Source organism: Accipiter gentilis, chromosome Z, assembly GCF_929443795.1.
Source record: "Accipiter gentilis chromosome Z, bAccGen1.1, whole genome shotgun sequence".
Lineage (NCBI taxonomy): Eukaryota > Metazoa > Chordata > Aves > Accipitriformes > Accipitridae > Astur > Astur gentilis.
The window spans coordinates 50049307-50066974 of record NC_064919.1 but is presented as its reverse complement, the minus strand read 5'-3'; the positions used below and the strand labels follow the sequence as shown (position 1 = coordinate 50066974).

Sequence of the window (17668 nt, the reverse complement as noted above, 5' to 3'; positions counted from 1 at the left end):
CTTTAGAGCTGCATTTCAAAGATGAATGAGGAAATTGTTGAAATAAGTTCAAGCCCTTCTCTTATCTGTGTTGACAAATGTTTTTTAATAAAACTTACATCATTGATTCAGCAAGAGCAAGGTTTGCTCTTAATTGGAAAAGGGGTTTCAACATAAGAAGTCTAATTCTCACACACTCACTACACTGCAGAACAAGGTAGTAGCTGTTTATCTGATATTTACGGAGCGTTAAGAAGAGTAGTGCAGGGACGTAAGTTTGGGCTGAAAGGAGAAGTAACACATAACTTCTCATTACACTCTCTTTGGCACTCTGACACCTCTAGCCAGCAGCCTCACCATCCCACATATTGGAGAAGTAAACAGGCCATACTCTCTACCTCAGTTTGCTAAAATCAGAGATTTGATGATTGCTTTGGGACTCCATATCAACACAAGTAATTTTCAAAGCTGATTAAACTTCTGTAGCACAGACCCCATCAGCACAATCTACCTCTGTGATGGATAACCATTGCTTTACTCCTGCATCTGGATTTCTCTATCTGGATTGCTTTCCTTCAGGAAAAAAAGATAACTTGTCTTCAGGACAGCAATCTAACTTTGCTTAAAGCATCAAATGTAATAATTTGCCTGGGTATCTTTAAGAAAAATTAAAAAATCACAGGAATGTAAAACAAGGCTAGAAAAATTAAGGCTGCCTACAGCAACAAACCTATACAGATGTGTATTTTTTAATTTGTAAGAAAAAGCAACATCTGAGAGTTTTACCCTGAAAATGTCTTATAAAAACACCTACTAATGCCATTAAGACATTTGCTTATAGAATAACTTTTCAGAGTTCAACCGTTAATAGCAAGTCATTTAGAAAAATGCTTCAATTACAAAGCTTTTGACACTGGATTCACAATTGCTTTATCAAACTTGTAACTAGAAGTCTGCTTTTGATGCCATAAGCATTAAAGCAAGAATCAATATTATACTTTGTGCATGTGTGTGCTGGCTGAGAAGTCTCAATGAACCACATTTTGCACTGCATTTGACTAAGCTGACTACTGTGAAATCAGCTGGCAAAACCAATTACCACATACACAGAGTGGATCCACCCTTCAACTTTCCTCTAATACCTACAACGTCTGAAAAGGGGACAACACATAGAAATGTATCTGTGCTCTCAAATTCTACTCAGCTGTAGACCTGTATATATAAACTTATGCAACTTTTGAAACTATATGAAACTGGTTTACCATTTTACCAAATCAAAACTCGCCTGCTGTAGTTGTAGACTCTCTCTTCCCAAGTTCAAAATCTGAAAATACAGATGCATACTTAAAGGAAATTTCAACTCTAGGAAAAAGACCATCTGAAAAAACCCTTTCATTTCTAACTCTCCATAAAAAAGAATTAAGGAAAGTGAATGCCACAAATACCATAACTACTGGAGCTTATATACCTCCTATTGTTGACTTTGAATTGGAAGGGAAGATCTGACTCATTGTTATCAATTATTTACATAAAAGAACAAGAAGTGGTTGCATAATTCTTCAGAATTTAATTTTATTTGTGAGCTCATTGTCTGGTACTTCAGTAATTAGAAACAGGAAAAAGGCTTTCCTGTAGTGTTGTGGTTAAATGTTTTGAGACCATGAGACTCTTACACATTATAAAAAGGAAAAGCACTGCTCCTCAAACACCAGTTAGACAGTAAGAAATACCACTTAGTGACCAATACCAAGGTAGTGAAAAAGGATTGTCTTTTTCATCTTTGAGCAACTGGAAATCTGGTTCAACTTTGGGTTTGTTTATTCCTCTGTTTGACTTCTCTCAATTTGAATGACTACAAAAAGAAATGTCTTTCCTTTGGCTCTCAAAAAATTATAAATCATACTACTTGTGGACTGTAGAGGGGATTATGTAATGCAGTGTGATGGTATAATGAGCAGATTAGAAGAGTTTACCAAAAAGGCAATTTTTGGCAGTTTGACAAATATTTCATTAGGACATTTTCCACTATTGAAGCTGGAACCTGGATCAAAAGGCTACTGAATCAAGACCTGTAATGCAATGAATTTTTTATTGTCTTGTCAATACGAAATGCTCTCAAAAGGAACTGACCATAGAGACGAGCGATGAGGGTGCTTGTCACGGGTGAGTGAATCAGCTTGACAAAGACTGCCTCTCCTCTAGCCCAGCTAATTGTCCTCAGCTACCAGCAATTCTGGGGTCCCACTTACTCTCAAAACACTTCAAATAACACACATTTTATTCTGAAGCAGGAAAACATGAGAATTTCAAAACATCAACACTTAGCTTGTTTTCTGTTCTGCTTTAATGCAGACCTTATCTCTTCCCATAGGTTAAAAACCTGTTTTAGATTAAAAGAAAAACATTATCAAACACACTATGTGGTGGGGATGCATGGTCTGTGTTTCTACAATATTTTTCTTTCAGGGAAAGAAATTTTTCCTCTACAAAAATTTAAACACATGCATCAAGTCCTTCAGTCCTTCCCTGGGAGAAACAAAGGATGTGTGATGAGTTAACCCCTGCTCCAAATGAATCTGTAAAATTATCCTAGTTCAGCACAGTACTATTCTGCAAGCTGCAATGTTTACCTCCCTTATTTTTGCATTTTAACACTGGGACCTTTAACTACAGCAACTGGCAAGCAACACAGATCTAATATCTCATGATCTCCATGCTGCATCATGCCCCTAGGCACTTAGTTGGGTTACTAGATCATAATTAACTTGGAGGCTAGCTGATGAATCACTAACACTGCTCCTTGTAAAATGTGGCAATCTCACTGTAAGCTGACGCTGACACACTGAACCCTACTTCATTATTAACATCTGCTAAAATTGCAGCACAATAGGATATGGCCATAAAGGCAATGAGTTTATAATCCGAATAGAACCAAACCACAAAAAATCAGGATTCCAATCTCTGGCTGCAGCTTCTATACCAACAACCTCTGACTGTTTGGTTCAGACCCTGGTTTTCATAAATGAACACTTCACCACTTCAGAGAAAACAATCCAAAATCTGCAGTAATCTAACAATCCTAACCAAAATCCACTAAATTTGCAGTGACACTGAGACACGCTAGACACCTGGCATTCAGTCATTGGTACCTGGAATTAACAATACCACACTCAGTGCAAGCATTTGATTTATTGATCTGAAATGCATACACATATTCAGTTAATTCTCTACTCTATTTTACCTTCCTGTTAAAGAAGATTTATCTGCTATCAGAGATGCTTTGCTGGCATCGGACAGATCACACTCTGCCAGATGACACCATCACTGAATCCTTTGGGTGTTAAGCCTCTAGAGGGTAGAGAAAATCAAGATGAAAAGTCAGACTACAGAAAAAGAGCAGATACAATGGAGATTCCCTCTGAAAAAAGCCTTTTCCTGAGAGCTGATATCTTGCTCCAGCTTATCTCCAGCCTCTTTCCACAGCTTAATCACTGTCTTTCCCAGGTCCTCCCTGCAGATGTGAGCCTTAGGATCTTCAGTTCAGTCCTGTTTGAAAGCTCTGAGCAGGCACAAGCACAAAAAGTAGTCACTAGTCTAAAAAATTGCCAAGGTCTTTTTCTGTTGTTGTGATTAGCCATCTGACAGCAGAATTGTTTTTTACACAAAAGATAAAGCACTGGAAGGTGCAGCAGTGCTTCTCAGTACATCTTGTCTTCCCTTCAGTTTTGTCTGCAGCACACGATGCAGCCAATTTCAAAGCAATATCAACAGGTGCATACTGGCAATCAAAATGCATAAACTACATAGACAGATATACCCAATTGTCATCACTCCTTTCTATCACACTGCTGCAGTGGGAACCTTTTTGATATGATCTTTCAAGCCAGCAATGAGACACTTCAGGCTCCCCATGTTTGACTGTGCTCAGTTCTTCAGATATCTGCTCTGAATGGTGTCACAGCAGTCAATGAAGCTTTTTAATTTTACTTTATTGACCATCCAGGAGGCAACAGAAGCTGATCTGCCTGTCAATATCTAGCATCCATTCTGATTAAATGACTCAGAACATACTACAGGTCTTCAGCATAAGCAGACAGTATAAACTAGCAGCTTGTCACTCTTGGAAGAAAATTAAGCCTTTGGCATTTTATTGAGCATCTACAGTAATGTGACTGACAAAGGAAAGTAATAATGAATTGGAATGGATGACACAGAAAAACAATGTCAGTATGTTGGATCAAGCAGGACTGAAACTCATTAACTTTTTTGCTGTTGTGAGAAAAGATGTAAAGCTGTCCAGATACTGTAAAGTTTAGACATAAGTAGCTTGTGTTTATGATTTTTGAACAGCAAAAATTGTTGTCTCCCAAAAATCTTACATTCATTAAAAAATAATGTAGAAGGTTATTTAAATAAGTTATTTATGTAGTGGGATGCATCACTGAAAAATGTTGAAGAGGCATCCAAAGTGTGACTCAGTATCTCCAAACCAGAAACAACAGATTACTTTTACTTTTTCTTACATAAGTTTAATAAGAATTGCATTAAAGTCAAGGTCCTCTGTTTTATAAAAGTACCTGTCAGCAGAATAAGACCTAAGCTCTGAAATATCATCTCCAAGAAATTTCTCATGAAACAGAAAAACTTAATTTTTTTGGTCAAAATAGCAAAACATTTTAATACTATGAACATTTGTGTTTTATTTCTGAGGCTATACGATGGGTAGAGTACCATTTCAGTGATCTCATCTGCATTCTGTCTAAGGATCTGTGTCTAATAATGCCTAGTTCTTTCAATATAGATGTTTACAGGTAATGGTGGAATTACAGAAAAAGAATAACGCAGCAGTGCTCAGCAGTAAACCAAAACAAGATGCTTTGCATAGCAAGAATTACTTCATCCACAGCTGACTGCTGTCTTTAGCCTCTGAGCAAAAGGAAGCTCTAGCATAGGTCTGTACCATTTACAAGCTTCATGATTTGCTGCCAATTTGTAGAAACCAAAGTAAACTTCTGGCAGGACTCCTACATACCATAGTAGTTAAAGAAACTATCGTCCCACCCTGATTTTGACTACAAGCCTTGAAAGATTAGCCTGGTGTTTCTTTCTACTCCTTAATTCTCCTTAGCTAATAGAAGATTTAATGTAAAACTTCAAAAATATAATTTTGGAAAGTGCCACTAGTTATCTACAGTCACTTCACAACCTCCCAGTAAATTTTTTCTCATTCCTTTTTCCTCACCAATAAGCCTCAGCAAAAGAAAACCTTCACTACTAATTAAAAGTGAAAAGCTAGCAAACAGACCACGTACCCTGATGTTTCACAGCTGTGTGCAAAAGTGCCCAGAGACACCTGCTTATTTTTACAGCAATTCTTTTTATCATTCCAAGCCTTAAGGTTGGGTTATAAAATGAGGCAGAATAAACTAGATCATTACACGAAGCAATGGTGCATTTGTACATCCCACCTTCACTGGATGACACAAATCACCATTACACAATGTTGTCCAGTTGCTATAGCAGGAAGCAGGAATCAACCAAACTAATCTTGTGCATTATGAAGTCTTTGCAAATTCATGGCTTTCAGAATGTTCCCTGGTTGTGGTTACCTCAACTTCCAGGCACAGCTTGAGTATCCAGTGCCAAATGACCACGTATGCTGGATAATCAGAATTCCCGCCCAAATTTCTGAAGATATTTTAGACATATAAAAATACAGACAGGCTACTAGCAATGCTTTTCAGTACCTACATAGTCATTTAATTCTTGTTGAGCCCAGTCGGAACTAGGAAAGAAAGGGTGACAGCCCCAAAAGTTGAAGGTGCTTCAGTGGTGCTTACCAGGCTCAGTGTATCTGCTAACTGGAAATACCAAGCCTCTAAGCAGAGGTTAGGCTGCCAAGTAATCTTACACTAAAAGCATGCTTCATGTATCCTCTGTGTCCAAAAGCTGACTCTACACTGATAATGTACATCCTGATAACACTGATGAAGCTCAGTACAGCACAGTATCTGCCCTCCCACCACCACATCTCACAGCAGGACCTTATGGGTTGGGCAGTGAGAGTATTCACCAGGGAGGCAGGGTATGAAAACTCAAATCCCCCAGCCCTAGGACACAAACGAACTGGTCCAGTTTTATATCCCATATAAAACTCTAACTAGCAACAAAACAGAAAGCAGCCTGCATTCTCTGGACTTGCTTTGTAAGAAAGTGATGATTTCGGTACCCAGCCAAAGAAAAAGATTCAGCTGTGATTCACAGATGGAGGAACATGGCTCCTTGCAGCACCAAAAAGGGTGAATCCCTGAAAGTGCACCTAAACTGGGAGGCCTCCAAGTGTACCCTCACCATGCCCCAACTCCAAGGACAGGAGCATCTTCCAGATAAGACTGGATGTGTACCTGAAGTGTGTGTGGGGATAGGGGGCGGTGGACAGCAGGAGAGAGGGACATGCTGTGTTGCAAACTGGCAGCTCAGTTGAGAGCTATTTTCAGAGGGCCAGGCTGACTGTCACATCTTTTCTCAAAACTCCTTGGAGGCCACTGCTGGCAACTGCCTGTCCATCACACTCGGTTTTGTGGACAATAGTTGTAGGCACTTGGGGCATTGTCATACAGTCACCTCAGTTCACTGAAACTGGCATTGCCCAGTGAGAGGTTCAGGCCATGCTACATCTTCCCCACTTGTGCCTGTCTCGCTCTGCTCTGACCTCAGGCTGAGCTGAATGAGGTACCTCCCCAACCTGGCTGAAAATGCAATTTGTTATTGCTGTTGGCCGTGCAGCTTTCAGCGTAATTCACTGTGGAGAGCTGCGCAAAGGCTGGGAAAAGTGGGAAAGAGCAAACATGAGGTAAGGAGTGGGGGTGACCACCCTTTTGTGGTGATCATGCAGCCACAGCTTTGCTCTTCTGACACTTTGTACAGGGCCATAGTATAGACACCTAGTTCAAAGCTAGAGCTGCTGACAAAGTGGTCTGTCATGCAAATTAGTTGTTGCAGCATGCTGAGTGACAATGCCTACATAGTCTGGGCTGTAAACAGTTTATGTTCCTATGTTCCTACTCTGTTTTCAGGTAACTAGCATATTTATAAACCTTGCTTGTAGTCCTGAGACCTCTCATAAGCCAAACCAAAGATTTCTTTTATTAGCTGCCAAAAATTTATAGCATATTTGCTGATTCTGACTTTTGTACACCAGTGACAGGACACTTCTAAAACTGAGCTAACAACGGCAGATGAAATTCCTTCATTGTAAGACAAATAGAAAGCTTTGGAAAGAGTAAGAATTGATAGATTTTTATTCATACTTCTGTTTCAATGAACATGTAGCTTGAGGATATCTTCTAACAACTTCAGTGTAGTATTAGTATTTTCCATACAAGCATCTAGCTTTGAAATCCTCACCTTGTCACTAACTTAACCGAGGCAATGCAGCTACCTTTTGTTCTACATCAGTGTTTTCTTTTTGCTTAAAGTAGTCTGCACATGTAGAATGTTTACACATTTCAAAACAAAGGGTTTTACTAAATTTCTCTTTTTATTCTCTCATGGTACTCTTGCTTTAGGAGATTTCTAGTGAAGAAGAGGCAGATAAGATTCAGTAAACTGATCTTCTGTATGAAAATAGGATGAGAGACATATGCCTAAGGGGAAAAAGGGAAAGAAACAGCTCTTGCATGTAGTTGTTTCTAGACAAAAATATTTGGCAGCATGTAAACTGTATCAAATAAGAACAATTGAATGAGAATATATGCCAAGATTGCGGTCCTAAATAAATAAACTATTATTATTATTCAAATAAAACCCAACATAATACATTTCTATGTTAAACAGTATTTCTAGTCATCACCACTAAGATGTGGCTCTGTGTGTATGTACATTTATTAATATAGCTTCTAAGAGCTAAATCCTTACATATTTCTGATCTTGCCCTACTAGGCAGGATCAGGCTGACTGACCAAGCAAGTACTTGGCAGAATTCACCTCAGTTTTCACAGTTATTTCATCCTATAGCTGAAAGTAGCTATGACAACTCCTTGATAGTCACTGTAAGATGAGTGGATCTATACATAACAGGAAGCTATGAGTAATGAGGCCCCATTCTTCAGCCTGTCCATACGTGGTTCCCTGCTGTTATGAAGAAGGTGTTGACCAGGAGAGGATTCGCGCATCAAAGTGTGATCCAGGGTTGCTCCAATTGGTTTCTCCAGTCAAACCAATGTTAAGTTTTGTTGCTGACTCCCAACTTGCACCTGCTACACTCTTCTGGAGAAAGTTTGTGGGATTGTGGGGAAGAGACTACACAAAGCCAAAAGCATTTCAGTTGTGTAAAGGGCAAAGTTTCACCTCTTGTAGTCTTTCTTCTTCAGGCAAATACTAAATGTTTTCCACAACAAATAAAAAAAACCTCTAGAAAACAAAATGCAGTCAGCCTGTTGACAACTAGTAGGATTCTCCTGCCTCTAATTAATGCAATTCCACAGAAAGATATTTCTTTCTGCCAAGTACCTGGTTAAAAAAATGTTACAAACAACTAACTGCCCTCAAATACCCATGGGGGCACAAAGGTTGCCTGCTTCATGAGGTGGGGTGTCCCTCCCAGTGTCTCCCCCAGCCTTCAACACAGCATATCCAAAGAGCAGAGTTGGAATGACAAATACCAGGAAGCAGAACTCTGAAGGAGAAATAGGTCATTCATGGAGATATATCCAACCAGTCATGTGACACAGATATTATAATCCGGCAGAATTGCCACTTTGGGTCTATAAGGTTTCCATCAAACCTCCACACATTAAGTCTCCATCACTTTAAAATTATTACAGGAAAAAAAAAAAATCTCCATTAACTTGTCTATTTCTTCAATAAACAAAGTTTATAAAGTCCAAGAGAGTCAGAAGCGATGACAGCTGTCACACATAATAACCCCCCAATAACACAATGAGATGATATCTGAGAAAAGTAAGAGTCACCCCTTATATTCTGCATCACAAAAGAATTGAAAATGATTCATTTCATGTGCCCAGAACTCTCAAACTAATTTTTATGTGTTTTCGGATGACTCCAAATGCATTCAAAGACTAAGTGTCATGCAGTGTGCATGAGAGAGACATAAATACGTATTTCACAAAGATTTAAATGCAAATCACACTGCTTTATAAGGAAGCAAGTTTCGTAGACTTTCACAGAAGAACTGGTACTTTCTGTTTGATGAACTAGATTAAAAATGTCATAAAAGTCATAGTGCCTTACTTGTTCTCGTTGCTGGCATCATATCGAGGCATAGGGTCAAAATCATTTCCATTGACATCAAAACTGGCCTGCGAGTCCTGTAGCGAACAGGAGAAATAAAACCAGCTTCTCAATAATTAGCTATTGACTCATGTGGCCTATACTTCTACAGCAGGTTCCTATAAGAGAGTAATTAGGTTAACTAACATTCCTGTGGTTTTATGATGATTGCATGTTTTAGGAAAGAATTATATATTTAATAATTATGGGATTTACATATATTATTTTATTTTTGGAAAAAGGAGAAGGATAACAAATGCTCTGAAAAAGCACAGTTCCAGTGTCAGAGAGGAAATAGAAAGTGGTGTTTCATTTAACCAGAAGACTACATTTCTTCTAAGAAACTTCTAGAAGTTAAGAAAGTTCATTCTCAAAATTGGGATTTTGCTAAATGTTTCAAGATTCAAGAAATTATCTGCACAGTGATGACTGAAATTTCAGCCATAGCTTCAAGGAATAAGAATAATATAATTTTAAGAATATTGTTATAAAAATACAGCTTGAAATGCAACATAAACTGCATTCCCTTTTTCCCTGGCAGTGTAACTGTTTCAAATATTTGCAAGATATCTCCCTATTTTTGTTCCATAATTCACATTTACCAGGATTCTTACATCTGAAAATAGTTTTATAGAGTAAATAGCTGCTGGTTTGTATGGCTCCCATTAATCGATGTGGTAGCATGTGGTGTGTTGACATGGCAAGCAGCTCTTTTTAATCTCTTCTTTGTTCAAAACCAGTTACCACATCCACCTCAAATATTCCTGTTTGTAGCCACACCAGCAATAATCTGACATATAGAAGGCATTTGTCATCAAACAAGTAATGTGTATTGCTTTGGGGGAACTCCTTGTTGGTGTGAGGAAAGGGAGAGAGGAGGTGGTAAAGGGAATAAATAGCTGCTTTAAATTCAGTGGAAGGACAGTACTGGGATGAGGTGGCATATGATACAATCCGGGTCATTCACTGAGGAGGTAGAATTATATTTGGTTTGTTTAAATAACTTAAGAGATTAAAATGAAAGATGTGGCATGCATTAGGATCAAGCATACATTAACAAATAGGGCAACTGCCTGTCACTTGTGCTTGTGCAGTCCTCCTCATATATTTCAAAGCTGAGTTCCTGTTTTGGGTTTGTGTGGTGGGGTTTTGGTAGTGGGAGAGGGGCTGCAGGGGTGGCTCCTGTGAGAAGCTGCCGGAAGCTTCCCCGGCTCCAAGTCGGGCCCGCCTCTGGCCCAGGCCGAGCCCGTCAGTGACAGTGGCGGCAGCGCCTCTGGGATAATTTATTTAAGAGGGGGAACCTGCAGTGAGCAGGGGGATCGGGATGTGAGAGGAACCCCTCTGCAGACACCGAGGTCAGTGCGGAAGGAGGGGAGGAGGAGCGGGGGAGGAGGGGATGCCCCTGCAGCCCCTGGTGAGGCGGCAGGCTGTGTCCCCCCAGCCCGCGGAGGGGAGCGGGGGAGCAGCCCACACCAGAGCAGGGGGAGGCCCCCAAGGTGGCCGTGACTCCGTGGGAAAGCCTGAGCTGGAGCAGTCTGTGCCTGAAGGACTGCAGCCCGTGGGAAGGGCTCACAATGGAGAAGTCTGTGGAGAACTGTCTCCCGTGGGAGGGACCCCACACTGGAGCAGGGGACGAGTGATGAGTCCTGCCCCTGAGGAGGAAGGAGCGGCAGAGACGAGGTGTGATGAACAGACCCCAACCCCCATTCCCCGTCCCCCTGCGCTGCTGGGGAGGAGGTAGAGAAAACTGGGAGTGGAGTGGAGCTGGAAAGGAGGGAGGGGTGGGGTGAAAGTGTTTCAAAGTTTGGTTTTACTTCCCATTATCCTTGTTTTGATTTGATTGGTAGTAAATCAAATTGATTTTGTTATTTCTCCAAGTTGAGTCTGTTTTTTGCCTGTGACCATAAGTGGTGTGTGATCCCTCCCTGTCCTTGTCTCGACCCATGAGCTTTTCTTTGCATTTTCTCCTCCCCATTGCACCAGGGCTGGAGGGGGTAGGAGTGAGCGAGCAGCCTTGTGGTGCTTTGTTACCCACTGGCCTTAAACCACAACAGTTCCACATGCAGCATGGGGAAGGATACAGATATAAGTATGGCTAATTTAAAACAAACGGCTTTAAACTGTGGACACAACTGTAGCTTTCAATGGGTTGTTAAAGATGGTTTTGTCACCTTCATCTCTTCAATGCGCTGTCAAGATGATAAGCTCACTGGGAAAAAGCTTGTGTTCAGGCCTCTTTTACAAGTTCTATGTCTGTAATGGGACTAAAGGTATATGCATGCCTTGGGCTGGTTATATCCACCAGCCCAGCTCAATCCAAATATATTTGTTTGTTTTCTTACCTTATGTGAATGTACACCTTGTACACTTTATTTCAGAGAAATCATAAGGTCCTCAAGGTCATGTGCTTTCAGGTAATGCCTACTCCCAAAGCACAGGACTAATCATTCCAGAAAAGTGTGGCCCGGATGCTCTGAACAGCTTCAAGCTCTGACACTAACACAAGAAGTCACCCACTAGAGAAGGAGCTTCTCCTCATGTTATACAACCCTCCAAGGTATATTAAACCAATCATTTAAATGTGATGAACCCCAAGCAAACAGAAAGCTCCTGAAGCAACATGAGACATAGGACACAGAAAACAAAGGACACAGCTCTATTAAGAGAGATTTACTAGAAGGACGCCAAAATATTCTACACCTGTTTTTAACTGAGTGAATCATAACAAGTCATGTCTTTCTCCTTTAATATTATTTTTAGCAGTAAGATAAATAGCTTTAAAAATAAATACATGGAAGGATATGCCTAAAATTACAGCCTTTGAGAAAAGCTACTCTTGCTAGCTAAATATATTGGCCAAAAATGGACTTCAGCTGCGTGCATTAACTGATAAGCAGTGTATTCCATTTCTAAGTTCTGAGAGTGTGAAGATATTAAGCAAAATAATTACAGAAAAGAGAAAAAGCATCTGATGATTGATTCCAATCCTTCAGAAATTCAGGATTCAGCTACAAGAGGCATCCAGATATTAAATATATTCAGACAGAACATAGTCTTAACTAAAACGATACAGATTACCAAAAGCTGTCTTCCTTCCTGCCATTGGTGTTAACATTTGAGGAAACCCTCATATGATTCTTTCTCCTTCCCTCCTCCCTCCCTCCATCTTTCCAGGAGCAGCAAATTTATTTGGGGTAATAATAAAGCAGCAAATCTGGACTCCTGTGGACACTCACATAATTCTGCATCAAGTCTGGATGGTTTCTTTCGATGCCGTCATCCAGGATGGTGACCACAACATTCTTTCCAGTGTAACCTCTCTTCCAAGCACCTACTATATTCATATCTGATTGGCAGTGGTGGGTGTTATCACTGCAGTGCTGGGGAGAGAAGAGGAGATAAAGATGTTGGATGTTACAGATTAGTGAGCAGTGTGCAGCTGAGATATTATCCTACTTCTATTAACATTACCATTTAAATCAGCACATGAGCATATTGATTGGAACAGCAACTATACAAGATCAACATCTTCATTTAGACAGAAAATAATTTAAAAAGAAATGCCAAATTAAATGAAAATTGCTAGTCCTGCTTATTTCTCTTTCTGCTTACTCTTCATACTAAGCAATAGAAGAGGGAAGCATCCAGTCATACTGAACCACTAGAAGCCATGTGTAAAACAAAGCAACTATTCCTAGCTGTTACGTGTGCTCATTTGAAATGTACATTTGAATTATTTGAATTTTTTCAGAAAAACAAACCATATGTGGATAAAAGTAGACACCTGCCTGTACAGAAATGGTCATGGAAAAAACCTTGCTTTTTGGAGCTTATGTGCTGTACAATTTCTTGACAGAATGTCTGGAAACTAATCCAGATTCATTTCTATCTACAAAAGAAGGCTTTTGGCAGGTTTTGTGCGATATCAGCAGGACATGAGCAGCAGTTAAGAACCTGTATCCAAAACAACACCCTGAAAAACTTGCAGCTTTGGGTGTCTGATGAATTGTAGATACTTAGATCGAGAGCAGCCTGGGATACAGCTTTCAGAGCAACCAACTCCAGTGTGGTGGAGAAAGAAAGTTTAGGGTACATTAAAACTGAAAGCCTCTTCCCTGACATGAATGCAGCCAGCTCATGTGAAGAGATCTGGCTTGCCATGGCAATGAGGCATGACCCTTGGGTATTCATATGCCCCATTAGTGACTCTCTAACCCACATGCAGAGCCCTCCCCTGTGAAGTGAGTTCAATGAGCCCCTTAACTGCACTGCTTTCCTTCAGCTCCTCCAGGCTCAGACAGAGCAACAGCGAAAAACAATTTTAAAAGAGTGGGTGCAGGGAAGGGGAAAAACAAAGTGGGCGGGGGGGGGGGGGGGGGGGGAGAAAAAGGGAATTAAAAAAGAAACTTGTATCATAGCTACAATGGCCACACAAGTATGCTCCACCTCGTTCCCTGCCCCACTGCCTCGTGTCCCCACTTCAGCCTTGAGTTTTGGCACTCTACAATTTGTAAGGAGTATAAATATATTCAGAAGGATGTGCTTTGCCTTGACTTAGTCCATCCTTCTCCTCCTGAATGTAAGCACACTGAAGAACTGTTAGCCATACTGGGTGCAAACTGACATCAGATTAATAGTAATCTGTAATTTTTCTCCTTTTTCTCCAGTTTACTGCCCTGTACTGTTATACACAAACCAGAGGATTTAAGAGTGGTCATGTGCCATTACTAAAGCAAGATTCTATTATTAGGCACTATATATATGTATAGTATAAAGTCTCTCTCACAGTCTTTCCCCTGTGTCTGCAAATACCTGTCTCTCTTTGTGTGTCTATCCATCTGCACACAAAGGAGCTTGAAGGACTTCAGGGACCAGTTCCAAAGAATGTATAGGGCAGGCTTAATGCTTTTGTTCTGTGTATTGCTTGGAAATGCTCACGCTGCTGGCTTTATGAAATTAATTACAATCTAAACTAGCCATCTGTACACTGAATGAAATGGCTGTACGCATGAGGCTTCCTAATGTACAAACAAGGGGACTAGAAGTATGTAATGTTTCCAGGTGCTTTTGCATTTTTCAGAAGTGTTACTGACTCAAGCATCAGAAAATACCTGCAAAAGCTATTAATATCATCATTCACATTTTGCTGATGTGAAGACAAGGAGACAAAAAGGTGGAAGCACCAGCCTCCAGCCACAAAGTAAACCCAAGAGAGAGCTGCAATGGGCAATCAGGATTCCTGGCTCTGACCTCCAGTCAAATTTACTGGGCTATTACACTGTCCCTTTATCCCCTTCTCTGAAATGCCCAATGACCCTTTGGCTGCTTTGCTGATGGTCTTGTCCTCTCTTCCTAGGGGATGAGCTTGTTGTTTTGCTTCCATGCCAGTCAAACTACTCAGGCTGAGCAAGCATAAAGGGTTTTAATACCCATTCCCTTGCAAGCTCTTTGGCTCTCTGCCAAAAGATCACTTGTTTTTTTCCCTTAATGATGTTGGCACAGTCAGTTGCCCTCACTTACCTTACCTGAACTTCCACTTTTGTGGTGGTGGCTGAAGGGGGCTAATTCATCAGCTGCTTTGCTACATGCATGTGGACAACACAAGACAAGAGACATCTCTTGCTTTACCGCATGCTCTGATGATTCTCTCAAGAGACATGCCAGGTCAAATTGATACTCAAATTATCTTGCTCTGGTCCAAGACTGGGAAGAAAGCTAGTCTAAACAAAATCTTTCTGCATAAAATAAATTCCAGGGGTAAAGCAGGCATAACTGCATGCCCACTTATAACTTTGGATCACAGCATATGTAACATATGGATACAAAATGCAAAGGCAGCAAAGAAGCATTCAAGTGGGAGTAGTTCAACAGCAGATGAAGGGGTTCTGTTCTTATGGTTACAATATATAACTTATTCTCAAATTCTATTAAAAATAGCATCTTTGTTTTATTTTTACCTCTATACTCATCTTCCTTCTCTCAATTCTTTATCTATGCTCTTCTCTCCCTGCTACCTAGCCTCGTTCTTCTCTTCCAATACTATCTTTTACCACTTAAATTCCAGGTTTTTTTGGTTCAACATCTGATCTCAGATTCCTCTATGTTAACCACAAACTATACCTTCCCCCAGACTAGTGTCTGATTTTCTCCAGATTAATCAGACTGTGCACCTTTCTCTCAAAGCAGTCTGACTTGGCTTTTATCAGGAACACTTTAAATCTTGGAGTGCAATTACTCTTTAAATACTACATAATATGGTATAGATATGCTGTTCCACACTGAACAGCATCTAAGATGCCATCTATTACTTGGTTTCACTTACACTCTTTCCTGTTCCTTTGTGTTGGTTTTGGCTGGGATAGAGTTAATTTTCTTCATAGTAGCTAGTACAGGGCTGCGTTTTGGTTTTGTGCTGAAAACAGTGTTGATAATTCAGGGATGTTTTCATTACTGCCGAGGAGTGCTTACACAGAGTCAAGGTCTTTTCTGCTTCTCACCCCACCCCACCAGCGAGAAGGCTGGGGGTGGCACAAGAAGTTGGGAGGGGACACAGCCGGGACAGCTGACCCAAACTGACCAGAGGGATATTCCAGACCATGTGACGTCATGCTCAGCATATAAGGCTGGGGAAAGAAGGAGGAAGGGGGGGACGTTCAGAGTGATGGTGTTTGTCTTCCCAACTAACCGTCACACATGATGGAGCCCTGCTTTCCTGGAGATGGCTGAACACCTGCCCGCCGGTGGGAAGTGGTGAATGGATTCTGTGTTTTGCTGTGCTTTTGTACGCAGCTTTTGCTTTACCTATTAAACTGCCTTTATCTAAACCCACGAGTTTTCTCACTTTCACTCTTGATTGTCTCCCCCATCCCACTGGCACGGAGCGAGCGAGTGGCTGTGTGGTGGTTAGTTGCTAGCCAGGGTTAAACCATGACACCCTTTAAATTCCTCTTTCCTTCAAAAACATTTCTTGTAAGGAATTTTCCTCTACTGGGTTCCTTTCTATAATTTTCCTTTAACCATGTGTTGCTTCTTTACCACCTATCCAAATTACATTGTCAGCTTCTTAGCAGAGAGCAGTTTTTTAATTAATTTGGAAACACTGTTTTAATTTACAGTGTTACCCAAATAAAAAATAATAAACCATCTGTCATTATAATAAAAATTATGCGATCAAGAGTGATTGAATTTTATAACAATGGGCAAGTACTGAATTTTGTAGCTCATTTTCAATCTATTTTTCCTGTTACCTTTTAACAATAAACCCAAACTTTGTCATGATAACATACAAAACCTGTGTGCTTGCAAGTTTTTATTAGATCTGTTAATCTTTGAACTGTTGGGTTTTGAATTTTAAAGGGGATAGTATAAAATAGGTTAGTCTACATAATTTCCCCCCTCTCCAAGCAGATAAAGTAATTCAGAAGTTTCCTGCATTGGTACTATGACTAGACAACTGCAGTAAGCCAGCACTATTTCAACATATGTTGTTTTAATCTACTGCCCGAAGGATACCACCAAAAGCAACAGAAAACCTCTCACCCAGTTACATAGAATAATTTTTACTGAGATTTTTAAAAGGCATTCAAAGATGATGTTTTTCTTTGGACTGTTTAATTGGAAAATGTTAATGATACCACCATTACTATTTAATAGAAACCATCTGCAAGGTTGAGAGACTCTTGAAGTACTCTTGAAGTAGAAAGGAAGAGGGTTATAGTAAGAAAAATTTCAGATACTGAACTTTTCTCATACTTGAATTTCAATGCTTATGAGCATAAAAAGACAAAAGAATCCCTTAGACATCTTTGGACAGACAATTTGGAAGCCTGCCTTTGTGCAATTAACAAGCAGGCATAACATTAGAAAGGTTTTCTTTTTTGATGTTTGCATGATGCTTTCAGTATCAGACATGAGCCTGGATTCTCTTAGCTATTTTGTGAAATTCTCTCTAAAAACTAGCTTATGATCATTATTTTAATGTTTCTTGTCTGCTGCAGTAATTTTTGTCATCAGAGGTTTGGTGTAGGGATCAATAACAAAATTGAACAGTTAAACTGAGAGATCAAGAATCATATCAATGGTCAAAATCTTTTGGAATTCCAAAGATTAAAATCAAATTAAAAGAACAATGACTATAAAATTTTGTTCTGCCTTTTGCAATGCCTGTTAGTCTATAAAACAGAGTAGAAACAGAAGTTTCTAATCCTGTGACATGCAGTCTCTAAGAAATGTCATATTGTGCCCTCTGTAAGTCTTCATGAGGTACCTTGCATTGGTTTCCTGTAGGTTTTGAGTCACAAGATGTTCTTTGACAATATCTTGTCAATATCTAATGGCATATAGAGAAACATGATCATCAGAATGACAATTTTAAAGACCAATTGTGAGCTGGCAGGTC

The 17668-nt window shown here is 40.0% G+C and overlaps 1 protein-coding gene across 2 annotated transcripts in view; it reads right to left on the bottom strand.

The window, feature by feature from the left end:
- The window catches only part of PCSK5 (proprotein convertase subtilisin/kexin type 5), a 256599-nt gene that overhangs the window by 165663 nt on the left and 73268 nt on the right, over window positions 1-17668 (bottom strand). For both annotated transcript variants that reach the window (XM_049795548.1, XM_049795547.1), the window contains exons 4-5: window positions 12507-12650; window positions 9232-9308 (exon numbers count right to left, since the gene is read on the bottom strand). In XM_049795548.1, coding sequence (XP_049651505.1) covers window positions 9232-9308; window positions 12507-12650 — 221 coding nt within the window. The remainder of the gene's footprint in view (window positions 1-9231; window positions 9309-12506; window positions 12651-17668) is intronic.